The sequence below is a fragment of the Hippocampus comes genome, unplaced genomic scaffold (genome assembly GCF_001891065.2).
Source record: "Hippocampus comes isolate QL1 unplaced genomic scaffold, H_comes_QL1_v1.1 scaffold142, whole genome shotgun sequence".
In the NCBI taxonomy this organism is placed as follows: domain Eukaryota; kingdom Metazoa; phylum Chordata; class Actinopteri; order Syngnathiformes; family Syngnathidae; genus Hippocampus; species Hippocampus comes.
Genome location: NW_017805482.1, coordinates 1390302 through 1407951, shown reverse-complemented (window position 1 = coordinate 1407951; position 17650 = coordinate 1390302). Strand labels below are relative to the sequence as shown.

Here is a 17650-nt window from a genome sequence, read left to right as displayed (position 1 = left end):
AGCGCGGTGCCTATCAAGTTCAGAGTCTGTAAACATCTACGGAGCTCGAACTGTGTTGAGATAAATACTAAGTGCTTCGGTATGTTCCACTCCTACCTGGACATAAAGCAGGTTGAGCTGGACGGGGTCCCGCGAGTCCACATTCTGATCCGAATAGAAGAACTTGCGCCTGAGCAGCAGCGTCTCGCTTTCCTCCACCCCCTGCTCTCTGAAGGTCCTGCTGTGGTCCAGCCAGTTCACTGCGCAATCGATACACATTGTGTCGGCCCACACGCTCAAATAAGTAGTTGCACACTTAACCAACGTGCTCTTAGGGAAGTATGCTGAGGGTGAAATTAACCAGGCGTAGACACACTATTTTAGAAGGATAATCCTCTTGATTAAGAGTGAGAAGGTCCAAATCTTTTTCAGGGTGCAAACATGGGTTGTTTTCTTTCTGAGGGAATGAAAAACGAGCGTCTCGTGATTCATTTTCTCGCGTGTTGCATGTTTTGTAATTGCCGTTGTGTTGGGAAATGAAAATAAGGTACGGGGAGGGGGGGAAATATTAAGTGTACAATGAATTGTCTTCACTGTGGTGGTACTGTTGAAGATTTTTGGACCCTTAACCCAAAAGTTGATTTTTTTTTCCACTCAGGAAGTATTCAAAATAATTTGAGGGATAGAAATTGACTCCCACACAATTCCAATAATGATGACAACGTAGCGGCTGGTGTCGTGCAATAATCGCATTGAATAGGATGCTATTGATGGCCAACACTTACAGTCATCATCTGTATGCAGTTTGGCTTTGAGCTTCTCCATCTTCCTCTCGTCTCGCAGTAAAAGCGTTCTGTCTTTTTTCAGTGTTCCCATCCCGTCCTCCTTCTTGTCCTCCGGCACCTCCTGAATGAGTGAGTACTCCTCATAGTTGGTGATTCCTGAAAGCAGGAAGCAAGTCAGGAGGATTCTCAGGGGAGGAGATGCCTTCAGAAGCTTGTGTTGCGGATGGAACAAACTCTCAATCTTGTTCTTTTCCAATTTCTCTGGGATTTGTTTTTTGTTTTTTTTTTAATATGGGAGAGGTGGGTAAACAAATTGAGTGCATCTTTACAAGCAACGGTAAGGTAGAAGCTAGGGTTACAGCTCCATGATGGACAGGGATGATATGATTTCAATTTGTTCTGGACTGGGGACGAGCTATAAAGACATTGCGGTGTAGTGCTGAAAGGAATCAGCATTGCCAAGACTGCAAGCCAGGTTGCTTTACAAGCAGTACAATCTCAAGGACATTGCATACTAGGGATTGTATAGATTAGTCGACTTGTTGTTAAATGTACTTTTTTTTTCACCAATTAGTAAGATATAATGTTGATGTTTGGCCTTGATTGAAATGAAGTAGGGGCTCATATACAGCCGTTGGGCGGTCGGTGAGCAAATATGAGACAGCCGTTCTCGACTCCAGCCCGTCTGCAAGTCAACACGAATCAGCCGAGTCGGATGGTGACAGTCATCGCTCGCTGTCGGCAGTTGGGAAATGATGCAAAACGCGCAATATGATGTTTTGCCTTTGAGTGGGGAGAGGTGGGTAAACAAATTGAGTGCATCTTTACAAGCAACGGTAAGGTAGAAGCTAGGGTTACAGCTCCATGATGGACAGGGATGATATGATTTCAATTTGTTCTGGACTGGGGACGAGCTATAAAGACATTGCGGTGTAGTGCTGAAAGGAATCAGCATTGCCAAGACTGCGAGCCTGGTTGCTTTACCAGCAGTACAATCCCAAGGACATTGCACACTAGGGATTGTACAGACTAATCTACTTGTTGTCAAATGTACTTTTTTTGTTCCCACCAATTAGTAAGATATAATGTTGATGTTTGGCCGCGATTGAAATGGAGTAGGGGCTCATTTACAGCCGTTGGGCGGTCGGTGAGCAAATATGGGACAGCCGTTCTCGAATCCAGCCCGTCTGGAAGTCAACACGAATCAGCCGAGTCGTATGGTGACAGTCATCGCTCGCTGTCGGCAGTTGGGAAATGACGCAAAACACGCAATATGATGTTTTGCCTTTGAGTGGCGCTAGACTTGAGTGGAGCCTCTGGAGTGCGAAACACAACGGACGCTTAAGTCTATGGGAAAATGCGCACACCGACAGATTTTCTGACTTGCATATGGGAGAATATGCACACGCTACATCTCGATCATGGGCACAATTCAATTGTTTTTCTTCCCATGTCGTGTAGGGCCTCCATAGTTTTGTACACAACAAGCTAATGCAAAGACACTGAACTCAAAACAGACACTTTCCAATATTGCTCTTTGCCAGATTCACGGTTCTCTGTGAACTGTAATTAAAAGTGACAAGAGAGGGGAAACAAAATTAGGTTTGAGAGGAGCCTGGGCCATTGGAGGAATGCTTCATCTTCTCCATGTGATAAATGGTACCTATTTTCCAAACAAGAGGCGATAAGGACTTTTTCCATTGTAGCGACAACGCTTTTATTACTTAACAAATGCTGCTGTCCAAGTATAGACTCAACACCACATGATAAAACACTCCGTATGTGCTAACTGGTATGCATAGGACTAAAAATAAAATAGATCATGAATAATTTAAGTCTTCGATGATGGGCAAAAAATATTCTTATCAGCTGCGGTGGGAGAGGATGATCACTCACCTATTCGACTGCATATGGTAACAAGAAGCTCCCCGACCGTTTTGGAGTCGTCCACCATGATGGTCTTCACCGCGCCGTCAAGCATTTTGATCTTCTGTGGTCTTTGTTTCTTCTTGTACTCCAAAATATCCTGCAAGGCAGAAGAGGAAATGATTCTCAGCAGAGGAATACCGCGCATGGCGCGCTGTAACAATGTAATCACATTAACAGATACGTGAACACTGACAGTTCTCCACCTCACGCTGTACTACTTAATCTTACTCCGTTTCGTAGCATGTAGTAATCCAGGGTTCTTCCAGATTCCAGCCATATTCCTTTCCTGGGATCATCGTCAGACAGGAAAAGACCATAATCGGAGGCTGAAGCACAGCACAAAAGGGGAACCGTGAATGTAAATGATGATAAAAATAAACATCCATCATTAAATTTGGATGAACTCAATTGTCCGTGAACCTTGTCCGGACTGAGCTTCTGGGACACGTTCCCGGATGATCCTGCAGGCGTCGTACACAGGCGTGGATGGCTCAAATTGCATCGTCTTGACCACATTGCACTGGCGCACGCAGATCTTTAGTGACAAAGCCACCATCTTGGGGGGTAAAATGGCCTCACTCGCCTACACACCTAAAACACAGAGTGGAAAACGATTCCGCATGATACGTCAACCACTTCAACCTCGCATATTGTCACAATACGTCAATGGGAATTTGACGAAGAACATTAGCTTGATGCTAGCCACTACGGAATTTATGCTAACAGGCTGGAACTTTTTGTTGAGGAACTCAAAGGTAAAAACTTAATCTCGTAATGCACTTAACTTTTAGAATAGAGCGCTCAGGCCCACTTAGCCGTCGATGTGCGTTCCCCGTAGAGAAGAACTACGGTCCAATGACGCAAGCTAAACATATAGCAAAATCAGGTAGTGAGAGGGGCTAAGCCCCTAAAACACAGAGTGGAAAACGATTCCGCATGATATGTCAACCACTTCAACCTCGCATATTGTCACAATGCGTCGATGGGAATATGACGAAGAACATTAGCTTGATGCTAGCCACTATGGAATTTATGCTAACGGTCTGGAACTTTTTGTTGAGGAACTCAAAGGTAAAAACTTTAATGTCGCAATGCACTTAACTTTTAGAATAGAGCGCTCAGGCCTACTTATCCGTCGATGTGCGTTCCCCGTAGAGAAGAACTACGGTCCAACGACGCAAGCTAAACATATAGCAAAATCAGCCAGTGAGAGGGGCTTAGCTAATCAATTTATTATGCTCTCTAAACACCAGTATTTGTTTTGTTTTGTGTGCCCGGATGAAATTGATGGGCGTTTGAGCCCCTGAATGACATGGCATGCATATTTGAACATATGAAACAGAGTCGCAATACAAAATACCACAAGGCAAAGAATCTCATTATTTCAGTTATGGCCCTGTAGTCATTTTTAGCTGGGAAATTGAATTTGTTGTGTACCTAGATGCACTCCCCCTCCGCCCCCAAACAAGGTAAGTAACATACAGATAAAACCTCTATAATATATACAAGAATAAGTGAAGCGAAAACAATGAAAATGGCATTCCTCCTCCACCACCACCACATCATTATTTGCTGCTGCAGCCTGCTCACTACCCCACGAGCAAGTCTGCGCGGTGAGACAAATTAGTGGGTTGTTTTGTCACATTCAGCAACACAGGTCAAGCGGCTCAGGGGCTTCCGAGACTTATATGGGCAAAAAAAAGGAGCAAAAAGAGCTTTTTCTCCTTGCCCATCTTTACCTCAAGCGTCTACTTTCATGCACTATAACACTTGTTATTTTTACTACACAGGTACTTATCCAGATCCCAAACACTTTGCAGCCTTAATTTATAAAATGACTGAGCAGAATATAGTAGTTGTGAAGTTTAGCTATGACTCCCTAGCAGCTCACATATGGAAAACTATAGGGAGGATTGTTTTGCCACTGAAGTGAAACGATGATTCATTCTGGATTTATTATTTTTGGATCACTTGGGAAGTTGTGGTACTAACTTTTGGTTGTGCTCCTGTGTGTTTTCTTTTTACTGTTGCTTGACGGGAAGTCAACAGCTAAATAGTGGGGGGATTTGTTTCATGAAAAATCTTAAATGTTGATATATTCTTCAGATGGAAGGAGAAAAAAATGAATCTGACATGTTCTCAGACACTTTTTTGTACACACATCATCAAGGAACCTTGCTGAGTCAGAGTAGAAAATCTGGAAAGTCCATTTTCTGTCATGATGAAGTTGTGAATGAGGTTGCCTGAGCCTCTGTCATAGTTCCTCTCCGACAACCCTACTTTTTTTTGATTAGTTTTTCTTATTTCAAAGTAGGAATAGCTAACCACAAAGAAAGAGGAGGTAATAGCACTGCATGAGATTTCCTTTGCACAGGATTGCTAAGAAGTCCCACAGAGTTTTTGTCGCATGCAGCGCTTCCGCAGATACTCCACCAGAGAAGCGGCAGAATGAAAACACAACATGGGCGAGCACTCAGGCTTACATTCAGTCTCACACAAAAACGCACAAATTCTCTTTATGGCCAAACAGACTGCATATGGACAAATGTTTATGAGGCCTGTCTACTCATAAGCAAGGTTATTTTGTGATGGTATCCGTTTAAGTTTACTGCTCCAAGGGGCATTTGTAGATGATACTCTCGACATCATCCGTCACTTCGAAAGAGCGAGCACGGCACAAATCACACGATGCAACCTCGGTGGATAATTAGAATCCCTCAGCATACAGAAGTGGGAGAACATTTTTCACCAGCATCCTGCTGTAAACACTGTAATGTAGCAAAGTACATGTTCAAGCCTGGGTGGCAATTTGCATCCATCAATTTTCTTTTGCTGATTGTTTTCAGGGTGGGCTGAATCCAATCCCGTCTGACTGTGGGATGGAGGTTAGGTCCAATCTGCAGGGCACATATTGAGCAATAACCATTCACATTCACATTCAGACCGCAGGCTTTGATGAACCTCACACAGGATTCGGTGTCAGGCTACTGCAAGTTCACCGATGGTGGCCCTGTCACCAGGAACAAATTCATAAATAAATACGATGAAATCGACATGTTCTTGCTTTGTCAAGAAACAAAAAAGTTCTACATCTTCCCTGCTGACCGGCAATGACTCTTCGCGCCCGAGCGGTTTGCGTATGCATACCAACAATGTCATCAGTGATCCTTTGGTGACCCAGGGCAGGTATAAGAGCCAGTGCCACCAGAGGATTAGTCCCTCTTTTCTTCTTGCGTGCCGTTCGCATACCACTGCTCTCTACCCAGCAGGTCAAATGATTTGTCTATCTACGTCTGCATTCCGTCACTGGGAGCCTTGTGACTGTGCCGGTCAGCACTGAAGGTTTTTTTTTCACCCTTCAAAGGCTGCTACGGTGTTTCGGTTTGTCTGTGAGGCGCCATGGCTGGTGTATCGCAGCTGTGACATTCTTTTGGTTCACTTATATTGATCAATTACAATCGATCTTTGTACTGCAATGCGCAATTTTTTTGCCCGTCAGGCTAAAATCCGGTTTGAGCAAGACGAAGAAATGTCAAATTTTAATTATTGAGTAAGATTTTACATAAAATCCATCCATCCATCCATCCATTTTCTGAATCGCTTTATCCTCACAAGGGTTGTGGGGGGTGCTGAAGCCTATCCCAGCTGTCTTCAGGCAGTAGGTGGGGGACACCCTGAACCGGTTGCCAGCCAATCGCAGGGCAAACAGAGACGAACAACCATCAGCGCTCACATTCACACCTAGGGACAATTTGGAGTGTTCAATCAGCCTGCCATGCATGTTTTGGAATGTGAGAGGAAACCGGAGTACCCGGAGAAAACCCACGCAGGCCCGGGGAGAACATGCAAACTCCACACAGGGAGGCCGGAGCTGGATTTGAACCCGGTACCTCTGCACTGTGAGGTCAACACGCTAACCACTGTTCCACCGGGCCACCCTTTTGATAACATGCAAAAAAAAAAAAGTTTATGAAAATTAAACAGTTAATAAAACAAAGCAAGTCTGCAAACATTCACACGACAACGATATTTGATCCGTGAAGGTACAGACTCGCGTAGGGCCGACAAAACTGTCAAAATCTATTCACACAGGCCTGCATAAGTGAAAAGACTGAAGACATTTTCAGTCAGACGCGATAATGGTGTCATCAAAACCTCAATGATGAGACCCATTTTCAGGCTGCAAGGACAGCATAACGAGCGGAGATATTTGTGGCGTCAGGAGGAGTTGAAACCATTTTTTTTTGCAAATCAGTTTTGCGTTAACGTCTCCAAAAATAGCAGAGATCACCTTGCTGAGGACCAGGAAGCACAGAAGCCATCTGGAGAGAGAAAAGCTCTAATGACTGCACTATCAGTAGTCGTGTGGTGCCTGATTACACCACCAGTTAATCACCCTACAGACAAGGAAGTGGCTCGACAGAACACTGAAACCACTTCGTCTTGGTCATACTCTGTCTCTATCCAGGGCTTGTTAGATTTTTGTATCGGGAATCCGAACGCTTCGAAGCGGACAACAAATCAGAGCGCCAGCTGCGCATTTGGATGGCAAACAAGAGACAATGGCTGTGTTACATCATATGGTATGATACAGAAAGCCTGCATAGTTATTTAGATTGTACGAAAAGCGTGTCCTTTGATCGACGTTGCTTTGTGAGCTTTGAACATTATTGCTGGAACCAAATAAATAGGAGTGCACTGGACAGAGAATCAGCACAGTGCGGGATTATCCCTCCAATTTCAATCCATCCGGCATTCGCAGAATTAATTACAATCATCAAGAAGTTATGCTCCAGCATTAGATTTGATTATTACTGGTTATTGCGAGTTTTAAGACATATCACACATCTCCGCTGTGATCAGAGCTTGCCATTGAATTATACACCATTTAATGAGATGGAACAGCCACGTAAGAAAATCAAAGATAATAGGAGGTTTTGATTGGCATGTCAGAGAGGCATTAGCTGTGTGAAGACTCGAGCAATCATACACCTTGAGTGCATGCCAGAAATATTTGTGTGAACACCGGTCAAATGAGAAGGATGCAAGGATTCACACAAATCCGGTTGTCCTTTAAAAAAAACAAATACACACACACAACATATTTGTATTGTTTACTGTTTAAGTAAAGGGTGTCAAACTCATTTTTGTCGCGGGCCACATTGTAGTTACGGTTTGCCTTGGAGGGCCGTTATGAATTTTGGGAAACCATACAAATGTTTAATCACCTCCACATAATACATACACAGCGCACAACAAATTGATGAATAACTAGTTTTAAAATCAGAAGTCAAGAATAATAACTGTTTTTGTGGATTACATAGGACAATTTGAAATTTTGGTTCAGACTTTAGCAAGCATCATGGAACTTGACATACTTGATTTGCTTTTGCGGGCCATATAAAATGATGTGGTGGGCCAGATCTGGCCCCCGGGCCTTGACTTTGACACCTGTGGTTTTAGTGAACATAGAGATTTAGCATTTTGGACAATGAGCATTGCAACACAATAAAATACAATACAATACAATACATTTCTAAATGTGTGAGGGGGCAAGAGCATGTCTGTTAGATTTTGTTGCAAATGCACCAAATGCTGCGCGCCTATGAATTCTTTTCTGCTATCCCACCCCCACAGTGTTACGTGGTTTTCAAGGTTACCCAGAGATCACAGGAGACACAGTATTGATCGAATAGTAAACAAGCATCTTTGTGCATGATGCATGAATGAATAAAATGTTTTCCTGATGCACTCCAAGCAGTGATTACAGAGAGTATAAAAGCGGCCCTGGTGGGATCGCTTACAAGCATGACTGACATTGATTCAAGCGCAATTTTCACAAGCAGTGCGGTACAAGTGCAAAATCATCCATCCGTCCGTCCGTTCTCCAAACCGCTCATAATCATTCAACAGGCTCGCAAGTTTTGGCTTTACGTCCTTTGTGTTGTGTTATGCTGTATGTCACTGGCATCAAATGACTGAATTCCATCCCAACCTCAATGTTTGTCCAGAATGATAGAATAGCATCTAGAACACTGCCAATATGTCAATAAGGTTAAACTGCTCCAAGCCTTCCTTTCAAGTCTTTTCAACACCCTGACTGAAGCCGAGTCCAACAAGGGCCTTTTATCCCCTTTCCGACTGAAGGCAAGGTCAGCTTCCTGCACGCCCACTGTGCCTCCCCTGAGGCCGAGATGTCTTTACAGGAAAAGGCACTCAGGTGGTGAGTCACACGGCTGCATGAAAAGGTTTGCTTGCTATATGTACGGTTCTGGTTTTGGTGGACGCAGAGAATAGTTTGTTCTGTCAAGGTCAGGTGTGTTATTTTGATCCGAAGTTTAATGACCGACTTAACGAGTTTTTTTTTCTTAAAGCACTTTAGAAAGTGTCCCATAATTGTATGCAACACTTTTGTGTTTTAATCAGCTCCCGTAAATATATCTTAATTACGAGCATGAGGCATGCTTGATTTGTGGCAAATAAATAGAAAATCATTGGGCACGTATTTAACAGCTCCAACTTTAATCTATGTAAGTAGCACATGAGCCCGCAGAGACATTATTCTGTCAACTTGTCTTTACCCCATTAACAACGTCGGGGGAGGAGTTGATGGTGGCACACTGATGAAAATGTGAAAACACTTGCATGCGGCAGCGCATACGATTTTACAGTGGATTATTATCACTGTTGTTTTTTTTTTTTTTTTTTTGCTGCGATCAACGCAGTGCAGCAAGTGCTTGCAGATTTATCTTTGCGGAGATTGTGTCGGTGTTCTTCCCCTCGAATTGCAATGAATCTGGAGTGTTTGGTTCCTATAGGAAACAGATCTGGCCATGAGGTTAGACCAGGTTGTGCTTTAAAAAATGTAATTATTGATTACACGGGTAAATCATGAGCTCCAAAACTGCAATCTATCAAAAGCTTTTTTTTTTTTTTTGTGGAAACCTTTATTGTGGAGTTAAACAATATTAAGAGGATGTTTCCATCCCTAATCATCCATTATGCAAATGAATGAGCTCTCGCTCCGGTAGGCAACAGTCACGACTGGACGGCGTTAAGAATTAGAATTTAAACTGGCATTAGCGACAAGCTCATAAAGGGCTTTTTTTTTTTTTTTTTTTTTAGACAAACAGCCAAACCTCAAACGTTGAACACCTCTGACTTCCGTGTTTGAACCACTGTCAGACCTCCGCTTCCCGAAGAGCATCATGTCAGTTCATCAAGCAGAAAAAAATGTCATCTTTGCGAGCTGTATGGCATTTATAATATCTATAAATGATTAATACGCAACATTTATTATTTGACTTTGAGAATAATAATGACAATGACATTGTCTTATGATTACCCAATTACATCCGACCGACTACAGTATACCATCCTACTACCATGAAGACATCCTTCACAATGCATTATGAATTACGTTATGTTTATGTACATCAAGGCTGAGCTTTTCAGGGGTCATGTGTGCAGACGACACATGCAATTCAGTGGGGTAGAAAACACACATACACGTCTTTGGTCTCCAGCATTTTTTTTGCGTTTTGGAATACAGTCCCTCTGCGACCCTGGACAAGTCGTCGAATGATATGAACCCTTTCAGGGACAGCGGTTGCTACAGTGGACAGTTTACCATGTTATCAGGTTACAGGGTGCACGAAAGGGTTGAGTCAGATATGATGGACCTGCAACACAACAGTATGCCCGAAGTAATTCATGTTAAGACAAACGGATCTTCCTCTGTGAAGGGTGTAAATCCTGCGCAGCGTCAACTCGACGCAGGGGCGGGTTAGACACCGTAAGTTCGCAGATGAACGCAGGCCGGCAGTTGTGAGAAACAGGAGGGCTGCGCCACTGTGGGAGTGGTCACAGCTGACTTCGATCATGGCCAATCTCCTTCCATTCACTTTTAACGTGGCGCGCTAGTCATGCATTACATTCTTGATGGAAGCACATCCGCGCCGTGAGGGAGGCACTACCCCCCAACTTTGATCATTCGTGTGAACCCAAACGTGCCACCCAGTGGAATGATTTTAATAATATAATACAATGATTCGGAAGGTTTGATGGACAATGTTCACACATGAATAACATACAATGCATTCGACTAGCTGTTGAACCCTGCGTGAGTGTGAGATGTGATCTGAGCAAGCATAAGGTTTAGATCCTCTACCCTTCCAGCTGCGCTGTTCCGCCATGCTTGGCGGAGACCGGTCTGCCAAATTGGTCTGGGGCTCATTAAAAAAAAAAAAAAAAAGAAAAAAAAATCAGAATCTGCTGGCATTTGCGCCACACTGGAGATGCCATGTCTACAAAAATAGCGTTTTGTTGTCTTAAAATTGTTACTTAGCAGTGAGGAATGTTAAAATATTTCGAAATATAAAGTTTAGAATGGGGACAATGTGATCCTGGAATGGATCATTTCCCATGGAAAAAATTAAGTGTTTAAAAATCTGAACAACTAGTGCCCCGTAATGGTGCGTTTCATCTTCCGTTGTATAATCAGACAGTACACCGAAATGAATTCGACATTAAAAATGACATCTTTTAACAACATTTACAAGTGGTGTTGGTGCTATGACTGCATACCGCTTTGCTCCTGGGCTCCAAAATCTACCGTAATTCAATTTAAAGGGTGAAGACACGGTCAGAAATTATGAATGTCGCCCTTGTCATGGGGAAGGAGAGTGCAGCTCGTCTTACACTAAAAATATCCAATAAAGTGGAGCATCCCCTAAGCAGCACACTCTCAAAAGGATTCACAACGCAGCCGGCACAATGAATGTGACTGTTTCTCTCTTGTGTCGATGACTAATATGGAGCAGCCGATAAAATCATTTGTATTGATTGTAGTCCTAACGTCTTAGAGCAAGATAGATATCGAATCCGGTAATAAAAGGCACACACAACAAAGACATCGCTATTATTAAAGCTGTCCAGCTGTTTTACGAGACACGCAATGGTTCTGTATGTACCAGCTCTAATTCTGTGATTTTGACAAATGTGCTTCCAAATTGCTGGAGATAGAGATTGCTCCTTGAGGATGAACGCTCGCTCCGCCTCGCTTCCGCCTCTCGAACGCTGTCAGCGGTGATCCAAAACCACTCCCCAACACTACAAATCTTGAACTACACAAATTGGGAGGGCAGGAAGGAACTCAAGGATGGCTGCCCCAAATTATTTGAGGAGTGCTCCTGATTCTGCATCCAAATCCAGTACAATTTTGACAAGAAACGTGCAGGGAATGAGCATGTTAATTTTCGTGTTGTTACGTGTTATCAATTCTACCATCAGTACGGAAATACAAGTAGTATCAACAGAGATGGGCATTCCATCCCTGGGACGGCACGTGATGGCTGGACGCCCCATTTGTGGGACGGAGGACTGAGGATGACGTTTTTTTTTAAAAAGGACGCACTGAGCAAGGACGGAAGTAGGTTTTTTTTTTGTCTGTTCCTTTAATCGTCCTGAACCGGCTTAAGTATGTGGTGTCCGGAGGAAAAATAACAAGGCCAGAGTGTAGCCATACATTGTATTTTCTTAACATGCTATGAACAGGACATCCTTTTTCCATCTCAACAGTATTTTTATAAAAACACTGCAACTAGTGGACAGTCAGAGAACATAAATTACCTCCGGACACTCACTTCATGAACAATCAGTCCAGCCGGTTAAGAAAGCCGGTTGTGTTTTTATAATTATTATTATTATTATTATTTTATCATAGTAGCTATTTTTGTGTTATGAAATCCTAATGATGCGTTGCTTATCACTTTCACATTAAAAATATAAAGAAACAGTGATATTATTTTTGTTTGCTGGATGGCCAGACTTATCTGCACGAGACAATCACGGCGTGACTGAAAATAAGGTTCGGTACACAGGCGTATACGCGTTGAATATGTCAATATTTGCATGCGAGAGTCCTGCACATTTTTTAGTGTGCGGCATCGTGTGATGTGGCAAGACGTGTCGTGTGTTTTGTATTTTACGGGTGACGCATTTCTCTCGTGAAGTGACTTAAGTTTTGTAGTGAGCGCCTCTACGAAGAAGAAAACACCCTAAAATCCGGAATACTTGGGCGATCATTCGAATAGTTTCAGAGGTTGATGTGAGCATTAATTAAAGATGTATATGCAAAAGAAAATTGTATATGCATAATAATGAGCTCAATAAATACCAGATGCACTTTCAAGCACAATAATGTCGGATTTCCCTAAGCAAATATGTAAGAGGGAATGTATATTAACCAAACCCTTCTCTGTAAAATCTAATTAAAAAAACACTTTACTGCCATGTTACTCAAGCTGGATGTGAGACAAAAGCAATTTCCGGGCGATGCGCAAAAATGCCAGCAATACATATTTGCAATAATTAAAATGCAAGAGACAGAGCATGGGAAGATTAAGGCCTTTCAAGAGAGGATTGTTAAAACATGATGCTAATGAATTCAGTGACCCAGTCACTCTTGCTCGGTAACAATTTTCAGCCTGTTCACAGAATTTAGAGGGATTTTATGAATAAAAAAAAAAAAAAAGAATCAACTCCAATTACTGGAATGGAAATGTGGCAAGGTTGTCTAAATAGCTTCTCGTGACAGTTACAGCTTTTACCTCAGGGCAAAAATGGAGTGTTTTTGTGGCTGCAATTTGCCTGCCATGTTTGCAGAGTGTTAGTGTGGGAACTTTTTGGAAGGTGTATCAACAAATCTTTCTATGAAAAGACTTCCAGGCCCTGACGATGAAACAATCAAATCTAAAAAAAGTGCTGTTTACTGAGCGTGCCTTCTTGTGCCGTGTGACAATATATTCTTGCGCGGCTGTGTAAATTTGTTCTGCATAGTCTTAAAATATGATTTCCAAATAGATTCTTCAGATTCTTTCTGTCAGTCTTTCTTGCTTTAAAGGATCACTTGCCGTACAACAGGGGTGTAAAACTCATTTTTGTCGCAGGACAGATTTAAGTTTGTTTGGAGGGCCATTTTGACTGAAACCGTATAAACAAGTTAAGAATAACGGTTTATTCACCTATTGTTTAAGTAACTGTAATGAGGGGTTTGGTAACAAGAAAATACTTATAGTATCACTCTTATTTTATTACAAATGAGAATTTGAAATTTGGGTAACGATTTCAGGAAGCATCATGAATGTTGACATTTTTGATGTGCTTACGCAGGCCACATAAAATGACGTGGGGGGCCAGATATGGCCCCCGGGCCTTGAGTTTGACACCTGTGCCGTGCATTTTACTGTTAAATATGCACCCTTGTCTAATTTGGGATTGTTTATTTATTTTTGGGGGGGTGGCGGGGGGATGGGTATTGTGCTGAGGATTTTACGGTAATCATAAAAAGCCAAACAACGTGTGGACAATTATTAGCCTCAACTGATTTTAAGAACAAATCTGAATGGAAAAAAAAGCAATCAACAGCCCAATAAAAACTGCGCATGCAAACAGCGCCACAGACATCAACGCAGGAATATGTGCATTCACGAGGTGCATCACAATCACTCGTCTCCAAGCACAAACCAATTCGCTGACCCTCCTCTTCAAAAGAGACCATCGTTATTAGATGTCTTGAGCTCTCATGTGCATTTCAGGCTCCCACAAACGGAACATTCTGCCTCAAGAGTCGCGACCTGTAAATCAGGTGACTCCAATCTCTCGTCGGACCGCCCGGGCAATGAGCCCCCACCTTACGTTCTTTCTTTTACCCCTCACTACACTTTAACTACAATCACTTGCGCGCTGAGCAATGGAAAGTGACACAGGCTGGAGGGTTGCGATACACCGAGGGGCTCTATCAGCAATTTATAGCCGCCCGTATGCTGAAGTGAAACGCACTTGCTTTTTTTTTTAATTTATGTTTTCACAAACCAAGTCGCAAAGTCAGCAAAAGTGCATCCGTTTCGGTGTACCAGCAGTTGTTTGTCTTGCAGTCTCGCCCTTTTTTTGTGATGAATACCATCGTTGTACTTCACTTACATTTTCTTGTTAACTGAGTGAAGCATAAAAACGAACACAAATGTGATCAAATCTGCCATCATCGGTGACTGAAACCACTTAGCTCTACGCGAGGAGGTTCAGTGAGAGGCCATGTTTTCGGCCCATTGTTTCCAGATCAGTGGCTCGGCCCTCGGTTGCTATGGCTGCCGCTGTGCCCACCTTTTCCTGGACATATAAGGCAGGACAGCAGCACCGACTGCTTCACCGGACCACGTGGATGGAGAGCACGCTCTCCGCACAGCACTTGTTCATATATTTCAGCAAGTGCCAGCTTTTAAGAGTCAGTGAGAGACCTTGACGGTGGTTAGGGTTCTCTTTATCCGTGTGCTGTGTGCAATCCTGAATTCATGCAGAGGGCCTCTCAGCCATGCTGTCAAAAGTACAGAGATATGCCGAACAGAGAAAAAAGTATGTGAGGGGGCTGATTTTGATCCACTTTGATAGTGCGTGTCGGAAAAATGAAAATACCTTTCTGTGAAAACGTCACTTCGGTTTGACTGCTTTGTTGAAGGGTCTGCCGGGAAAAATTGAATTAGCATTTTGTGATATTTTTTTTCCCATTAACGTGTACACATTGACTGAACATAAGCATCAGCACTTTCATTGACCTTGACCAAAACCAGTTTCTTCTCATGACGATAAACGATTGTTTCAAACCAAGTAAGGCAAAACAACTTTTTATTTTTTTAAATCACACAGTCCAAAGGAAAACCCCATCAATGAGCTTGAGGGTGCCTTACAGCATCACGAGTATCTCTTTGCAGCTTTGTACATATCCCCCAGTGATAACAAAAGACACTAAAGTTGTTCACACTGGCTGAAGAAAGAACGCATAGACAGAAGAAACTCAGAGGAAAAATGAAATGCCCCTCAAGTCACAATTCATAATGGACTAATTTGTCATGCAAAATGTTTGTCACGCATGAGTTCGATGCACATGTTATGCATGACGTCCCAGTGAGTCTCAAAATGTCGTACAAGGACCACTAGTGGTATGCGGACATCCTCCAGTCGTACGTAAATAATCACTGAATTCAATGTTCACACTGTCTATTATATTCAGGTCGCTTTTTTTAATTGTATGGAAAAAAAAATTTAGCCTTTTTTTTTTTTTTGCACAGTTCAGTTATATTTAACTTTTAGGCACATTTGGATTTAAGCTTTTCGTCGTGTTTCTTTTCGTCATTTTTCATTTAACATGAATGTACAATCCAATTAAATTTTCACTAAAAAGTGAAAGTGTGACCGCATGAATTCACCAAGCCTTCAGCAAGCTTCCCTCTCCACTTCAGTCAATGCTACACGTACGTCACGTTTTACTACACAGTGTTTTTTTTTTTTTTTAACACTTCTATGAGTGGAAAAGGCTTTGGGGAAATCTGCCTCCAGCTGTGAAGAAATCGATCAACCAGCGTCCTGGAATGGATTGTGTTTGACCTCAGAGGTTCACAACGTGCCCTCAAAGAATGACTGTACACTTACAAAAAAAGTTAGTCACAAGAAGTGCTCGGTTAAAAGGGCCTCAATTTTGGAACCAACAAACATTATGCATTTAGACCTTTGAATGCTATTAATTCAATGAGGTCATGGAACATGCCCTGCACATGGTGCAGCAGATGGCCTAACATAAGAACAAAACAAAAATGCAGCTTGTAAAATTGTGAACAAAAGTGACAAGTGATGATCATTTCTCAACATTTTCTGACATCATTCTTTGCTTCTTTCCTCACCCTCCAAACTAATTTCCCCACCGCCCAAGTTTTCCTGATTGCTTCACAAAAAATAAAAAAAAAAAGAAAGAAAAAAACACTCTGGCTTTCATCTAGCTCATGAACATCTGCTCAACTAAAGATCCACCCACATCCACCAGCATCCAGCAAACAGTATAGTGTGTATAGTTCAATGGGGGTCAACTGACAGGAGCCGGACAGACTATGTTAAATTATGCATGACGACCGAACAAAGCTTGAGAAGGCATTATTCAGCCGGGCTGGATGAAGCCATATCACACAGAGCGGAAGTATCTAAGGGACGCTGCCATGTTTAGCGAAGAACTCCCGTGCACTGTGTTCCTTTCCATGTCAATGGGTTGCCATAGCAACTCGGGTTTTGGATAATTCCCACATCAGGTGGCTTTTGTCGCAAAGAAAATAGAGAAACAGAACAGCTAATCGATGATGTTCTGGAGTTCCGTCATGGTTCTCTCATTGATGATGGAAGATAGTAGCAGTAGTGACATATGCCCACTGGACACTTGATTAGGTACACCTGCGCAATCGAATGAGATCCTGAGTTGCTTTCCGACATGAAGAGTCACTGTCAGGTCCAACTGCGAGTGAGATTTGAACGCAGCATCACTCCACTAACCTCTCGCCCCGTCTGAGTAACAGAGCCTAACTATTACCCTACATGCTATCAATTTGAAGTTTTATTTTTGATATGTACGGTCGATGAATAAACAAAACGAGATGATAAATTTAGATGTCGGCTACAATTGTTGATCATTCCGTGACAATTATTTCCCTGATGATCACCCTTGTTTTGTCTCGTTTGTCTGTACAAATTTTGGATATTCCGGAATACTTTCTGCAAAGCTCCTCAAGTCCAACGTTAGAGGTGTGACAGCTGTCAGAGTGCCCACAATGACACAAGGATGAGTGATACCCTGTCAGTCACGCCTTCTCTTACTGATTATTTGTTTTTCCATGGGTGCAGCAGTTTCCGTAAAAAACTATTCAGAGGTACAAGAAGAGATCAGCAATGGCTGATTTTTTCCCCCCACAGATCATTTTACGAATGTACTACGATCAACTTATACTGACAGTTCAAACAAAATTGACCACAAGTATTTTTTTTTTCTCAAATTGCTAAAGTACAGCTGAGGAGACGAAAAACATTTTTGAATGATTTTAACACTGCCAGCTGGAGATCAAGAGCATGGTGGGTTTCATACA

The 17650-nt window shown here is 42.5% G+C and overlaps 1 protein-coding gene across 5 annotated transcripts in view; it reads right to left on the bottom strand.

Moving 5' to 3' along the window:
* The window catches only part of tln2b (talin 2b), an 84759-nt gene that overhangs the window by 49926 nt on the left and 17183 nt on the right, over window positions 1-17650 (bottom strand). For 4 of the 5 annotated variants that reach the window (XM_019875967.1, XM_019875968.1, XM_019875964.1 and 1 more), the window contains exons 2-8: window positions 15165-15210; window positions 14990-15066; window positions 3114-3284; window positions 2922-3019; window positions 2661-2790; window positions 765-920; window positions 97-239 (exon numbers count right to left, since the gene is read on the bottom strand). In XM_019875967.1, coding sequence (XP_019731526.1) covers window positions 97-239; window positions 765-920; window positions 2661-2790; window positions 2922-3019; window positions 3114-3249 — 663 coding nt within the window. In that variant the 5' untranslated portion in view covers window positions 3250-3284; window positions 14990-15066; window positions 15165-15210. The remainder of the gene's footprint in view (window positions 1-96; window positions 240-764; window positions 921-2660; window positions 2791-2921; window positions 3020-3113; window positions 3285-14989; window positions 15067-15164; window positions 15211-17650) is intronic. The other variant, XM_019875965.1, reaches the window with a different exon arrangement.